Consider the following 15,393-nt stretch of genomic DNA (forward strand, 5'->3'; position numbering starts at 1 on the left):
TCTCCCCGGCTGCTGTGCAGGTGGTCGAGCAGGCCCAGGGACAGAGGTGAGGAAGCTAAAGCCGACGGAGGTTACTGGGCTCTGCTGACCCTGGGATGCCCCGCAAGAACTTAGATTTCCAGATGGCATCGTGGTTTGCACCCCAGAAAGCTGAGGCAGGAGGATGGCTCGTTTGAGGCCAACCTTGGCTACACAGTTAAGACTCCATCTTAAAGCAAAACAGAAACAAATAAAAAGCAAATCGATTCAAACAAAGTTGCATGTTCACCTGATTAAGCAGAGGCTCCTGTGCTGGAGCCGCTGCATTAGATCCTCGCAGGCAGGCCTGGCCGTGTGGGCCGCTAGCGCCTGGCTGCAGCTCGTTAATCTGCCGCCCAGCCCTCCTCCAAGTCCAGCGACCCTATCTGTGATCAGGTCTCGCATGTGGGGATATTCTCCTCTTACCCAGGCCCGGAAGACCTGCAGAGGATCTGCTGAGCATTTCAGTAAAATCATTACATTAAATATCAAGACTGGGAGGTCGAGGCAGGAGTTCAAGGCCAGCCTAGACTATAACGCAAAATCTTAGCTCAGAAATAAAAAAAGGAAGGAAGAAAAGAAGGAAGGAAAAGAAAGAAAGAAAAAGAAAGGAAGAGAGAAAAAGAAAGGAAGAAAAAAAAGAAAGAGGAGGAATGAAGGAAAGAAAGGATAAAAACTACCCCCGTGGCTGCTGGACGGCCAAGGCCTCTCCCTGAGCCGTGAGCTCGCTGATTTGTCTTGGGAAGCCAGCGTCTCTGTTGGGCTGCAGATGGGCTGTGACAACTGTGCTGTGACAACTGCCTGGGCTTTCTGTGGGTGCCAGGATGCACCCAGCCTTTACACTCTCAGGCCAGGGCTTGACCCACCAAGCCACTTCCCCGTTCCCACTGCAGGCCTCTTACATTAGACCTTCTCACTGGGCAGTTAGGTCATTTTCCAATATTTTTCATCACGCAAAATAACGTCGTAGGAAGAAAACGGGCCAGGAGGGAGGCGGACGGGAGCCTGGCTCCTGCCTCCGCCGCTGACTCCGGAGCGCTCTGGGACAAGGCGGGCTCCCTCTGCGGCCTTGAGCCCTTCTCTCTGCAGGGAAACCCTGCAACACCCATCGCTGATGACGCAATGACGCAGACCAGCGAGGGCACGCACAGCGGCGGGCCAGGAAACAGTAATCTAGGGGTGCGGGTAGGGCTCTTTGAGAAATGCTGCTTGTAAATGGCAGATTTCCAGAAGTGAGGATCCCTGGGGGGGGGGGACACGCAGCTCGCGCTCTGAGCGTCCTCACCGAGGCTTCATCTAAATGAAGGCTCAGGGCTCTGAAGGCCGGACGTCCGCGGCTCGGGGCTCGCTAACTGCGGAGAGTGGATTAAACCCGAATTTTCTACCTTGGGTTGGAGCAGGTTCCACGAAACGTTACAGACTAAGAGTTGAGCCCTACAGCACAGCAAACAGACGAAACCCTTTGCAGTGCTCGCTGGATGAGCCCCTGGTGTCAGGAATTAATGCAGCGGCTCCAGCCCAGGAACTTCTACTTGATCAGGTGAACATGCAACTTTGAATCTATTTGCTTCTTTGTCAGCCCCTTGCTGGTTAGGGGCACGGCTGCCCCGTGGGGCTCACAGCCATGGTGCCCCAGGGGACGCAGTACCCTTTTCCTCTTCAGGCACCAGCTGCACAAATGGCGCCCAGAGAGAACACGCATTACACATTCAATTTTAAGCTGAACGTTTTCAGCACAGGAAACATTTGCCTTCACGTGCGCTGCCACGGAGAGTGTTTTCAGGTGTGAGTGTTGGAACAGAGCCAGCGAGTTGGCAAAGGTGCTGGCCCCCGAGCCTTGCAGCTTTCCTTCAACCCCTCAGGACCCACAAAAGTGAAAAGCAAGAACCAACATCCACAGGCTGTCCTCAGATCCCGCCTGTGTGTGTGCGTGCACACATGAACGCTAACAAATAAATGCAACAATATTTAAAGCAAATTTAAACAGCCATGAGCCATGCTTAGGCCAAAGCTTAGTAGCGATCTCTGGAGACACCCCTCAGGCTGCTGAGGACCGGAGTCTCTGGCCTGTCCCACTATGCTGACAACTGCAAGTCCCAAAACTCAGGGAGAGAGGCTGTGCCCAGCATGCTCCTCCTTGCTCCAGGGAAGACCCGGGCAGTCCTGGGAGTGACATGCTTTTCAAAATGCTGTTGTGGATGACACTGCAGGAGAGAGGGCAGGAAGGGTGAAAGAGCCAGAAGATTGGTAAGGGCTAAGAAATGTGACAGAGCCGTGTGACCTCACAGGAACAGTGGTCACCTGATCACAGGCCTACACAAGACCCTACGGCTTGTCAGTCACGGACGGGGGAGGGGCACGGTTCTCCCCACCCTCTGTCTCTCTCTTTCTACCTGTCTCTCTGTGTCTGTCTCTGTCTTTCTCCCTCTCCCTCTGGCTCATAAAGAGTTAACGAGCCTCTGCACCCCTGCAGGTGCTCCGCTGCTCCTCCCGAGTTAAAGTTTTGGTAGTTTAAGTGATTAAGCTGTAAACCCTCAGGGGAAAGGCTGACTCTGGCCTCATCCATCCCTCAGTCTCTCGCTGTCCACGGCAGAGCTGGACTGTGACACTGTGGCGTCAGGTTTGGGGACCTGTCAGGCTCTCGCCTGGGCGCTGCAGGCCTCGTAGCTGGTGATGGCGGAGGACAGGAGGGGTGACTCCAGGGAAAGCCCCTTAGTGGTGTTAGCAAACACATGCTTTACAGTAGATGGCACTGCAGACATTCATCACCGACTGTGCTGTGGCCTGAGGTGTCATGACGCAGTATGTAGTCTGTTATCGAGCAGTGACATACGGTAACACACATACAGAAAAGGGCACCAGAGTTAGCGTGGCCAGCTGATTCTCCTCAGTGCGCACGAACAGTCGGCCCTGCTCTCCAGACTGCGGAACTTTAGTTGTGAAGACAGGGAATGTCACTGAAATAGGTTAAAAGGCCGTATATGCAGGGTGCGGGCTCGGACAGGCTCCTGCCGCGTCTTCTCCTGCAGCCTGCTGAGACAGGCCCAGCAAGCGGCAAGAGGGCTCCTGGGTGTCCGGTGCCCATCCCCAGCCCCCCAGCCCCCAGCCCCCAGCCCTCCCTCCTCTGTCGCTGTCTCAGAATGACATTCACAAAAGCCTAAGAAAGAGCTCAGGAGACAGCAACTGTGGACCAGGAGGAGAAAAACTGACTTCTGCAAAAGAAGTTAACCTGGAGGGGCAGGCAGGCAGGCAAAAAGGAAAGAAAGGGGAAGAAGAACGATGATACGCGTCAGGCAGGTAAAAATACGAAAGAGATCGTTCTACCGCGCGTCTTAGAGAGAAAAGGAAAGAGCTGGGAAAAGATCCCAGTGACTAACCGTGCGGCGTCCAGGTTAAACGGAGTCAGGTGAGCACAGAGCTCAAATTCACAATCTGCCCTCGCTGACAAGTGACCGCTCCAGCCACTAGACCATTTTCACCCTCACAAACAAAAGCGTGCTTCATAGTTAAAACCAGAGGAGAGACTCACGAGACACAAACCAACGATTAAAGCTACAGGATGCAGAGCACGCCCACACACGGCCCAGGTTCGGATCCTGCATCCGCGACGGCAGACCCGCATCCCGGGGATGCGGCACCAGCTGGCTTCTGTGGGCACGAGGCAGGCACGCGGTGCCCACACAGTCATACATACACACACATACATACACACATGCAAGAGGAGTCGACTGGAGAACGTGGAAGCAAGACACAGGTGTGCATCCACTGTGGAGCCCAGCTGAGCGATAAACATATCTGTAGTGGATGAGTTGCAGTGCCCAAAGTCAACCTCTAAGCCCCACTGCCCAGGAACCAGGAACTTCCTGGAATGCTGGGAGTTGTGGTTCACATCCTGGAATGCTGGGGTTTGTAGTCCACTTCCTGGAACTCTGGGAGTTGTGGTCCACGTCCTGGAATGCTGGGGGCTGTAGTCCACATCCTGGAATACTGGGAGTTGTAGTCCACATCCTGGAATACTGGGAGTTGTAGTCCGAGTCCTGGAATGCTGGGAATTGTAGTCCTTAAAACAATAAGCACCTCGTGGGAAAGTACCAAGTTCTGCAGGTTTGTCCTTACACACTCCTTCAGCACGAGGCCGTTCTCAGCTGGGAAGTTCCAGGGACGGGTCCCAACTGAAGTCCATCATGGTCAGTATTTAATAGTTAATAAAACTTGCTTTAAATTTGGGTCCAGATTGCGGAACTGGCTTTCTCCTGGGAATCTCAGGATTAACATCAAGCCAGGGACCTTCTCGAAAGGTTGTGTCAAAGCCCTGGCTTGGTGGCTGTAGTGAAGGCTGAGACACACAGTGGTGAAGTGGTGTGCTGGAGTTACTGGGCGCCTCCCCCCCCCCCCCCCCCGTGCCGCTGTGCTCTTAGTGCTCCGTGAACCTCGGAGACAGCTGCGTTCATCGCTCCAGTTGTTCAGGGGAGGAAACAGAATCGGAGACCTTAGACAACTGGTGCAAGGACGCTGGGCTAGGAGGTAGCAGAGCTTGGAGGTGGGTGTGAAGGAGCGTGGCAAAGCTCGATGCACGCCCCAGATGCCAGGAGGCAGAGCTTTCCTCTCTCTTTTTCCTTCCTTTCTGTTCTGAAACCTGAGCACAATCCTGTGGGTTTTAAGTCAGGACTCAGAAGAAGTATGCCTGCGTGTGGAAGTGTCCACGGCAGCTGGCCAGCCTAAGCTGACCTCACCTGCTAAGAATGACTTCAAACTCCGACCTCTGCTTCCCCCTTCCAGCGCTGAAACCACAGGTGTACTCCACCGTGGGGGAGCCGGACCCTGGGCCTTGTGCTTGTGGGGTGAGCATCTGCGTGCGACTCAGGGGTCACTCGACCTTTGAACTCCACAAGCTAGCTTTGTGAGCCAGAGCGGGGTTCGGCCTTCAGGAGTTTGGTTCAGCTCCCAGCCACGCTACCTGCTGGCCGAGGGACACTCGCAGCTCACTGTGCCGGGTCTCAGCCGCCGTGAAGGGTCTGGGGTCTCTTAAGAGCCTTTCAGCGTGGGCTTTGGACCCATAAAATGGGGTGAGCGTGATAATCCAGACTCGTTTCCCAGGCACGTAATGGCGACTTCTCCTTTCAGCATCAGAAGAGCCGGTGAACGCAGGCAGCCTCGGCTCCCGGGTAGACCGGAGATGCAGATGAGATGCGGATCCGACGCCTGTGCCTGCGTCACTCCAGCAGCAGAGCTGTGACACCGTATTTCTCAGGGTCAAGCAGACATCTCTGAGTGTAATGCCCAGGGCATGAGCCGGGCGATATGACGACTAGGGAGGAGATTCACCGACAGCTTTCCTGGACCAGCCCTGCCCAGCACACAGGAAGGCTCTGAGGTCCCCACGGGGCGGGGCGCAGTAGTGGCTTCCTGAAGCCTCTGTCTGAGCAGCTCTGCTTTCTGGGGTACAGCTGAGTGGCAGGCTGGAGTGACGGCAACATGTGCCCCAGGCCTCCCCCGGTCCCGGCCATGTCCCTCCTCACTGTTGACGTCACCCGGAACTTGGCTGGTGCAGATTGCTGGGAGCAACCTCAGGGTCTCTGAGAGCTGTGGGGGCTCAGAGGCGGACTGAGGCTGTGGCCAGAGTACACGCCTGCCTCCTGCCTCCTTCCTTCCTTCTTCCTTTCTCTCTCTCATTTTTTGAGAGAAAACTCCTGTGTAGGCCTGGCTGTCCTGGACTCGCTTTGTAGACCAGGCTGGCCTCAAACTCACAGAGATCCCCCTGCCTCTGCCTCCTATTGAGGTGTGTGCCACACCCAGCAGGGAACCACATTTCTAAGCTCTGGGCTAGACAGACATCTGCCCCCTGAGCCCTCTGAAGGTGACCCTGGGGACCCCATGAGGCTGCTTTAGGTGTGGCTTGGCGCAGGTCGACTGAGGCCTGGGGGACGGTAGGAAGAAGTTCGTCCCAGCAGAACCCTGGTCTGGGCAGGAGCAGTGAGTGCAGGCCAGGGAGAATGGGAAGTGCAGGGCCAGGAGCACCAGGAGCCTCGGCGCTGAGAACCCGTGAGCACCGTGAGCCTCAGAGAGCAGAGGACCCGCCGGCAAGCAGAGCCTTCATCCAGTCCCGAGGGATGGTCACGTGCAGCACATCTCATGTCCCAGCGCCCACGCTGAAGCTGGCCACAGGGCCCGGGGCATCCTGTGGGGTCCCCGGGGGCCACGGGAAACTAACATTGAACTTTGATGGCTCTCGCAGGGGAGCCGAGCATGCTGCCAGCCTGGCGCCCTCCATGAGCACACTCCGCAGCTCTGTCCTCTTCCTCCCCGAGGGCGTTTTAACGGCACCCCAGCCTCTGCACGCCGGACTAGGGTTCAGGGCTCCACGGGAAGGGGAGAAAGACCTCGGCGGCGATGGCTGACGTCTCAACACGGATGCGGCTGGGAAAGCCCCGGGGCTGGTAACCGGTCGGCACCGTAATTCAGCTAGGAGGGCTGGGAGGTCCTGGAACAGGCTGTCTGTGAAGGTGCATGCTCACCTCCAGGCTTCCTGAAAGCACCTGAAATGAAATCCAGGCGCTCGGGCTGAGGGCGTTTGGGTGAAAACGCGGGCTCCCCGCCAGCTGCCCCTTGTCTCTCTGGCTGCTCCAGAGCGGAGGAGGAAACAGGAGGCTTGGGAGCGCCCGGCTTCCTGGGCAGCCCCCCAGCTCTGGTTCCAGGTGCCCTCTCTGGGCTCCACTGGCAGTTCAGCCACCTGGCTCCAGTCTGCGGCCTCGGGTGTCTTTAAGAAAGGACCAGAGGCTGGGCCCGCCAACACCCAGCTGGGCAGCTGGGAGAGTGGCCTCCGGTCCCTTCAAGGTCTGCGGGAACAGGAGCAGCCGGGCCGGCAGGCGGGCCTGATGTCGCTGGCCTTGGACCTGCCTGATGTCGCTGGCCTTGGACCTGCCAGATGTCGCTGGCCTTGGACCTGCCTGATGTCGCTGGCCTTGGACCTGCCTGATGTCGCTGGCCTTGGACCTGCCAGATGTCGCTGGCCTTGGACCTGCCTGATGTCGCTGGCCTTGGACCTGCGTGCTGGCGACCTTGCAGAGCGCAGGACCCAGAGTGAAGAATCCAGAGCTCTCTCCGCATCCCCCACACTGACCTGCTTCTTCTCAGGTGACTTCTTCCCTCTCCACCTTTCTTCAGTCACCAGCTTCTCGGCTCAGACTCTGAGGTGTGGGCTGAAGGGCGGGTGGAGGTTGGGCCTGTGGAGGCAGTGGAGAGCTCTGGGCCTGTGACCGGGGAGCAGACACGTCACAGGGGTGTTGAGTGAGTGTGTGGGTGTCTCAGGCTTCCTGGTGACAGACGCCTCCTGTCACCCAGCGCGCACACTTCTCGGGCTGGACACAGCCAGCATGGGGGAGGGGTAGTCGAGCTCCGGGGTCCCCGGGAAGCGCTCCGCTCCTGTGGGTGTCTCCTCGCGGTTCCTGCTCTCCAGTCATGCAAGTCTCACAGGGAAGTATCGGTGACTGGGGCCTGGGAGCTGCAGGGCTGATCTGTGAGCTCGGCATCCCCGCCTCAGCCTTGACGTGACGTCAGTGCACGGGCGATGGAGTAGGAAGTCACAGAGGTGGAGGGTGGTGGGCCCCTGGGGCTCGGGGCCAGCCAGCCTGGGAGAAATAAATGTCCAAAGAAATAAAAGAGCAGTGTATGAGGAACATACACACACGCCCGCACGCACGCACAGTCATGTGCACGCACACACACACATACACACACACACAGTCATGTGCATACACACACACACACACACGCACACGCACACACACACAGTCATGTGCATACACACACACACACACACACACAGAGTCGTGGACGAGCTTGGTTTAGGGTAACTATTGCTGCGATGAAGCACCAAGTGTGAAAACTGTGCAGAGGAAAGGGTTCCCATCACAGTTTATCGTCTATGGAAGTCGGGATGGAAATTCACGCAGGGCGGGAGCCTGAGGCAGGAGCTGAGGCCATGGAGGGCTGCTCCTGGCCTGCTCCTGGCCTGCTCCCTGGCCTGCTCCTGGCCTGCTCCTGGCCTGCTCCCTGGCCTGCTCCCTGGCCTGCTCCCTGGCCTGCTCCTGGCCTGCTCCTGGCCTGCTCCCCCTGCTTTCCCCCAGCACCAGGACCACAGCCCAGGGATGGCACTGCCCACCACAGCCCAGCCTTCCTCCTCAGTTACAGCCTGATCTTACAGGTTCTCAGTTAAGACTCCCTGCTCTCACTTGACATAAAACCAGCCATAACAAAGCTCATGCATGCACACACACAGGCACAGATACACCACACATACACACACACACACATCTTTTGGCTCCTGTGATAGAAGACACACATGGTGACTAGTGTGTGGGTGAGTAAGCTCCTTCTAAGTCAGCTGTGCTGAGCAGGGGACAACTTGCTAAGGAGGAGGGAACCATCATGGCAGGCACACACCCACAGGAGGGGGCACACACCCATGGTGTGGGGCCATTTCTTCCCGGGACACCGAAGACAGACTGGCCGTGCTTTTGGGTGACCCATGTAGTTAAGGGCCTTCTGAACTAAGAAGAAACATTCTCGGGCCTTAACATTGGTGTGTGTCTTATTTAATCATCTGTAGCATTCGTGTGTGTGTGTGTGTGTGTGTGTGTGTGTGTGTGAGAGAGAGAGAGAGAGAGAGAGAGAAAGAGAGAAGAAACATTCTCGGGCCTTAACATTGGTGTGTGTCTTATTTAATCACCTGTAGCACTCATGTGTGTGTGTGTGTGTGTGAGAGAGAGAGAGAGAGAGAGAGAGAGAGAAGAAACATTCTCGGGCCTTAGCATTGGTGTGTGTCTTATTTAATCACCTGTAGCATTCGTGTGTGTGTGTGTGTGTGTGTGTGTGTGTGCGCGTGAGAGAGAGACAGAGAGAGAGAGAGAGAGAGAGATGAACCCTCTCTTCCTCTCCATCTCTGACTTGCAGTGACCCTTCTAGTGCTGAAATTAGGACATTTCCCCTCTTTTCAATCAAATGAATTACACTGCTGTGTCTTGTTACATGTGTGTGCATGTGTGTGTACATCATGGGACGCATGTCCAGACCAGAGGACAGCATTCAGCTGGGCATGTGCGTCCTGGGGCTTGAGCCCTCAGACTTGGTGGCCCCTTCTCAGTGCTTTCGCTTGGCTGTTTGCAGAACTGTCTCGCAGGAACAACGGGACGAAGGCAGACAGCCGCGTCTGCTCTTCAGCCCTGAGGTGCTGCGGTACAGTCAGGTTGCTCTTGGTTCACTGGTGTGAACTGGCACGCTGAAGCACACACCCCACACCCCCATGTTCCTGCGTTGGTGGGAGGCACTGTACCCATGCAACTCATTTAGAAATACAAGGTTCATTCCGACACTTTTAAAGCTGCTGCTGCTAAAAATACAAGTTAACAGTCAGTCAGTCAGGCTCATGGCTACTAGACACTAGTCCCAAGTATCACAGAGATATACAGAAAGAAACAGAAAGAAGCCGAAACAAGCAGCCTCGCTGCTCACAGGTATAGATGTATACACAGGAAATGCGTCATGTAAAATGAGCAGATAGAGAAGCCTCAGCGACCCATAGAACATGGCGTTCAAAGACAGCTTTGTTCTTTTGGGGTGCGTGCACATTTATTGTTGGTGGGGTTTGGGGTTTGTTTGCTCTGGCCAGGAGAAATCTGATGCTAAGGTGAAGATGTGTCAGCGTGGCAGGCCTGGGTGGGCGTCACGGGGAAAGGCCTCGAGGGGTTTGTCCTTCAGGTGACCTGCTCATCCCTTCTGCAGCCCAGGGTCCTCGCCCAGGCCCGAGCAGCCTCTGACCATGCCGGGTCGTCTGAGGCCTTTGTCGCCTGCCTCTGCTTCTCCCCAGGACACTAGTCCACCTTCCTCGCCGGCCCTGACTCACCACACAGCTGCTGTGGTGGAATCGAGAGCAAACCCAGCTGTCACCTGCTGAGTGCAGGGCAGGCTGGGAGAAACCCTGACCTCCAGGGTGACCTCAGGAGGGAACAGGAAGGCCGGAGGGGCGCAGCGGCACCTCATGCTGTGCCCACTTTCCTGTGACTCAGTCCTTCCCGGAGACCCAGCTGGGCCCTCTCTGCAGCCGGGGCCCAAGTTACCCAGACTTTAACAGGATCTGACAGGTTACACCTTTATCCCGGAACTCTGCCGGCACAGGCAGGTGGATCCCTGTGTGTTTAAAGCCATCTCTTACAGCAAATTTTAGGCCAGCCAGGGGTACAAACTGAGACTCTGTCTAGAGAAAGAAGAAGAGAGAGGAAGGAAGGAAGGAAGGAAGGAAGGAAGGAAGGAAGGAAGGAAGGAAGAGAAAGGAAGGAAGGAAGGAAGAAAGGAAGGAAGGAGGAGAAAGGAAGGAAGGATGGAAGGAAGGAAGGAAGGCAGGAAGGCAGGAAGGCAGGAAGGAGAAAGGAAGGAAAGAATGAAGGAGGAAGGAAGGAAGGAGAAAGGAAGGAAAGAATGAAGGAGGAAGGAAAGGAGGAGGAAGGAAAAAAGGAGGAAGGAAGGAAGATGGAAAGGAGGAGGAAGGAAAAAAGGAGGAAGGAAGAAGGAAGGAAAGGAGGAGGAAGGAAGGAAGAAGGAAAGGAGGAGGAAGGAAGAAAGGAAGAAAGAAAGGAAAGAAGAAAGGAGGAAGGAAGAATGTAAGAAGGAGGAAGGAAAGGAGGAAGGAAGGAAGAAAGGAGGAAGACTGTTAGATCACTCAGTTGTAAGATGCACCCTCTATCTGGGTGTGGAGCATGGTGGCTCATGATTGCAACCTCAGCACTTGGAGGTGGAGAGACCGAGGCTAGCCTGGGCTACATGAGACCCTGTCTCAGAACGGGAGTTAGAGCTCTCTGCACGGGGACTTGAGTGTAGCGTGCAGGAATGGACTGTGCCAGGCCAGACGCTCCGGTTTGCTGTCCAGCCGCGGCCTGGCCTGACCAGCAAGCTCCCGCCCCACGGGAACAAGCTAGACAGCTCACGACTGACACCCGAGGTCGCTCCCCGACCTGCCTGTGGGATATGCACACACGCACACACACACACACACACACACACACACACACACACACACGAGAGAGACAGACAAAGAGCCAGAAACAGAGCCTAGAGTTTGAGGAGGAGCCCTGAGATGGGAGCGCACACCCACACAGCACACATGGAAAGCCACACCCACAGGTGGCCGCACGCGTGAGAACATACATAGGAACACAGCACACAAGTGGAAAAGGAAGGCGTCACAAGCCAGGCTCTCCGTGCTCCCCGGGCACTGGCCGTGGTTGCTACGCTGATGTGTGTGTGGTTTGGCCACGCTTCGTTTCTGGAAGACTTGAACTCTGTTCGTCTGGACTCACTGAGTAACATGGGACGCCAATTTAACTTCCCCGAGTAGAGTGGCTCTCCCTCCCCGTCACGGCTGTTGAAAAGTGCAACGGTCCGTGTTTGTCCAGTTGGTTTGGAAGGCTGGACGAGCCCCTTCCCTGCCCCCTCCCGGAAAGATCACGTGACCTGCGACGATGTCACAGACCTGTGATGATGTCACGAGGCCTGTAACAATGTCATAGGACCGGGGCTGGAGAGATGGCTCAGAGGTTAAGAGCACTGGCTGCTCTGCCAAAGGTCCTGAGTTCAATTCCCAGCACCCACATGGTGGCTCACAGCCATCTATAGTGAGATCTGGTGCGTATGCAGGCAGAGCACTGTATTAAAAAGACTAAAAAAGAAAAGGTATCAATGTCGTAGAACCTGTGACGACATCAGGTGGCCTGTGATGATGCCACAGGCCCGCCATGACATCACATGACCTGTGATGACGTCACGCCATGCCTGGCTGCAGAGTCTGCTTTGACCTTCTTCTGCTCACAGCGGTGCCCGTGCTCACAGCCTCTGTTCTAATTACAGGGGTTTTCCGCTGTGCTCGCCGTCCTCGGGCCTCACTCACACCTGCATACGGTTGGTGAGCTGAAGGTGTGTGCACTGCAGACAGCGAACAGCCTGGAGGGCCGAGGTAGCCGCTAGGGTGAAGCCGGAGCCCGTTAGGGAACATGGATTCCCTAACGATTCACACACAGTCCACACCTCACGGGTCGCACAGCCCGAGAGGTGTGAACCCGAGTGTTCACAGACCTTTATCCTTGAGGGTGAAAGTGTGGATTCCTCGTGGCCCTTGACGTCACGTCTAGGCTGTGAGGGCTGGGATAACAAAAAAATAAACAAAAAAAATAATAATTTAAAATTACTGTCAGGCTGTATGCATAAATTGTATAGGAAACATAAAGAATTTCCCCCCAGATATCTCATTATATATATATACAAGTACTCCAAATAGATAAAAAATTCTCTCTCTTGCTTTCTTCCCTTTTTTTAAATTTTCTGAGACAGGTATCCCTGGCTGTCCTGGACTCACTGTGTAGACCAGGCTGGACCTCAGAGATCTGCCTGCCTCCGCCTCCTGAGTGCCGGGATTAAAGCAGTGTGCTTCCATATCTGGCTGTTTCTAATTTAATAAAACATTATTACTAGAACTCAAGCATTTGGATAAAGGATAAGAGCCTGTGATAGATCCAAAGGATGACCTCCCGTGTTCAAGGGAGAAAATGGCTCACACGTGAGATGATTAACCTTCACAGCCGAGAGGTCTCTGGGTGTCCATGAGGGTATTTCCGGAAAGGGCCACCTGAGCGGGGAAGAACCAGCCAGGACGATCGTGGGCCAGCCCTGGGCTGGAGCCTGCCCTGAATGAAAAGGCGCTGAGGTCAGCACTGGGGCCTGCTGCCTCCCGGCTGGACGGACCTGAGTGGCTGCTTCAGGCGCCTGTCCCCGCCTGTCCCCCTCGTGGTGGGCTGTCGTCACATGTGTTGGAAGCGCTCTCCTGCCTCCGAGTCCCCAGTTCAGTAAAGCCCTTGGTACCGTCCTGAGGAGCAGCAACCCTTGCTGGGGTCCCCAGCCCCAGCAGATCAGCCAGGCCCACCTCCGCCAGCCCCGGATCTCACACCCAGATGTCAGTCCCAGCGGCCCACGAGGCTTCTGACGAGGAGGCGGAGCAATTCCCAAGGCAGCGCCTCGAGAACTGTTGTCGGAACGGGCAGGTGTGCTCTACTGCCATCCAGCGGCCAGGATGGGGCCCTCAGCGACAGATGTGACATTGGAGGGTGACCTCAGGCAAAGTTCAGGGCCAGCCTCTTCATCCCTTTATTTACAAACAGGAAGTCACTGAGATGACTATTGTGTTTGGTGGCATCTTCAGGGGACAGATGAAAAGAAATGCCCAGTGCCACCTCCCAGGCCACCTCCCCAGTGCCCTGCCCTGCTTCAGTCCCCACGCCTGAACCCCAAGGAGCTGGTGTGGGTGATCATCAAATGAAATCTCTGAAAGCAGGCAAGGCTGCATTCATTCCGAACCCCTCCCCCCCAACCCTGTTAGTATAAAGAAGGTGTGTGTAGACCTACTGTGTGCAAAGCCAACGCGCTTTCTTGTCTGGTTTCATGTCATTGGCGCGGGCCCGTCTGTCGGGGGCGCCCTCCGTCCTGGACGGGGAGGCAGCGTCCTGAGGGCCGAGCCCCCAGCCTTGCTCTTCTCCCAGCCATCTGCTCCCGGAGCTACTTCCTCTCGCTCTGACAGCCAGGCTCCGGGCTGGTGGGTCCGCCGGGTGGGGGAGGCTCCTCAGGGCTTAGTGGAACCCTGGCTTCTGCGGTGCAAACCCAGCTGCTCTTCCATGCTCCCTGGACCGCAGACCCGGCCCCAGACACGACTCCTTCCCGCAGGTCGTGGGGCTCATGGTCCCCTGAAAAGGGAGAGGAGCCCGAGGGTCCTCCAGCCCTTCTGAAGAAAGGTGTGAAGAAGGTAACAACGGAACAACAATGGCGGGAGAAAAGCCAAGGTGAGAGGAGAGAGGGAGGGCACAGAGCACCGGCTGTGTGAGAGAGAACAGGGCCTCAGCTGCGGGAGCACACACGGCCCCAGCTGCGGGAGAGAACACACACACACACACACACACACACACACACAGCCTCACCTGTGGGAGCACACACAACCTCACCTGTGGGAGTGAACACACACACACACGCCCTCACCTGTGGGAGCACACTCGGCCTCATGCACACCGCACACCCTAGGAAGCCTGGCCGAGGTCAGAACCACAGGCCGTAAGTGGGCGTGAGTCGCCTGTTCCTTCCTCTGGGGGCTGGAGGAGGGGGACTGGGGACAGTGTCCAGTGACCACAGCATCTCGGTTCTGCAGGGAAAGGTGTCAGCTGTGTAACAGTGCTGCTGTGAACTAGGCCGTGGTCCTGGTCCCTCTAGAACCACTAGTTTCACTTCCTGTCTACGGTACCACACTTTAAAAATTAAGTAAGTGAGGTGTGTGTGCTGTTAGGCCCGGGGTCTGGCTGTGCCCCTCAGTTCTTCAACACTGACTGTTGTCCTGTGTGGGCCTCGGTGGTTTCTGCCACCTCCTACCCCCAGCCTTCTCCATGGCGAAGTCGAAGCTTATATCCATGACCTCTCCAGACAATGGCGGTGACTCCATCAGGCTGTGGGGAGGGGGTTAAAGTGTCTTCAGGCGGCTCGGCCTCCCTCTGGGGAGCCCAGGAGACCAGGCCTCCCTCTGATATGGTAGAGGTAGTTCTGGTTCCTTGGTCCTTTGAGGTTCTAGTCTCACACCCCCACATGTGGCCATGGGTGTCCATCTGGGGAGGCTGGGAACATTGGTCTCCAGGGCCCTTGGCACCCCACTCTCTGGCCCTGGTCCCCTTCCGTGGCCTCAGCCATCAGTTTGCTATGTTCTTTGACAGTAAACAGTATAGTCTCAGGGTATGGGCAGGTTATGGTGGGCAGTAGAGGCCGTAGCCTCCTGGGGAAAGACTCAGACGAGGTTCTTTTTAGATTTATTTAAATGTAGTTCGCCTGCATGTATATATATGTACCAGCCTTCAGAGGCCAGAAGAGGGCACCAGATCCCTTGGAACTGGAGTTATGGATGGCTGTGAGCAGCTGTATGAGTGCTGGGACTCAAACCCAGCTCGCAGGAGCAGCAAATGATCTACATGGCCAAGCTTCTCCCTAGCCTCTGCCCCAGGCTCCTTAGCTGTGAAGGCCACACGCTTTTCTCACGGTTACGACAGGATGAAGATGGATGTGCTCCATAAGTAAACATGGCGGTGGCAGGTGGCACAGGCTGGCGGCCTCTGCTCTACAGCCAGGCTGCGGGGTGGCCTTGGGTGGGCTACGCGCTTCCCCTTGTCCTCTGTGAGCAGAAGAACAGTGCACACTGCAGGGCTGTTGCTGAGTCCACGTCGTCACACGCCCAGCATCGGCATATGTTGGTTGTCATTCAATGTAGGAATATATATATATATATATATATATATATATATATAT

General features: G+C 56.0%; 1 protein-coding gene across 1 annotated transcript; it reads left to right on the forward strand.

The window, feature by feature from the left end:
- The first annotated feature begins 1,140 nt into the window (after positions 1 to 1,140).
- On the forward strand, positions 1,141 to 12,297 carry LOC132656396 (uncharacterized). The gene is made up of 5 exons (XM_060390662.1): positions 1,141 to 1,203; positions 4,437 to 4,542; positions 4,798 to 4,859; positions 6,618 to 7,152; positions 11,917 to 12,297. Exons 1-5 carry the CDS (start codon positions 1,141 to 1,143, stop codon positions 11,973 to 11,975), a joined length of 825 nt encoding a protein of 274 aa, XP_060246645.1. The 3' UTR covers positions 11,976 to 12,297.
- The last annotated feature ends 3,096 nt before the right edge of the window (positions 12,298 to 15,393 follow it).

The sequence above is a fragment of the Meriones unguiculatus genome, chromosome 9, assembly GCF_030254825.1.
Source record: "Meriones unguiculatus strain TT.TT164.6M chromosome 9, Bangor_MerUng_6.1, whole genome shotgun sequence".
In the NCBI taxonomy this organism is placed as follows: Eukaryota; Metazoa; Chordata; class Mammalia; order Rodentia; family Muridae; genus Meriones; species Meriones unguiculatus.

What these genes read in the sequence shown, in the direction of transcription:
- LOC132656396 (XM_060390662.1), top strand. Translation starts at nt 1,141, where the DNA reads ATGACGCAGACCAGCGAGGGCACGCACAGCGGCGGGCCAGGAAACAGT. An exon ending in CTGGGCCTTGTGCTTGTGGG is followed by an intron (nt 4,860 to 6,617) that starts GTGAGCATCTGC and finishes GCTCCCCGCCAG; the next exon opens with CTGCCCCTTGTCTCTCTGGC. An exon ending in ACTGACCTGCTTCTTCTCAG is followed by an intron (nt 7,153 to 11,916) that starts GTGACTTCTTCC and finishes TTCTAATTACAG; the next exon opens with GGGTTTTCCGCTGTGCTCGC.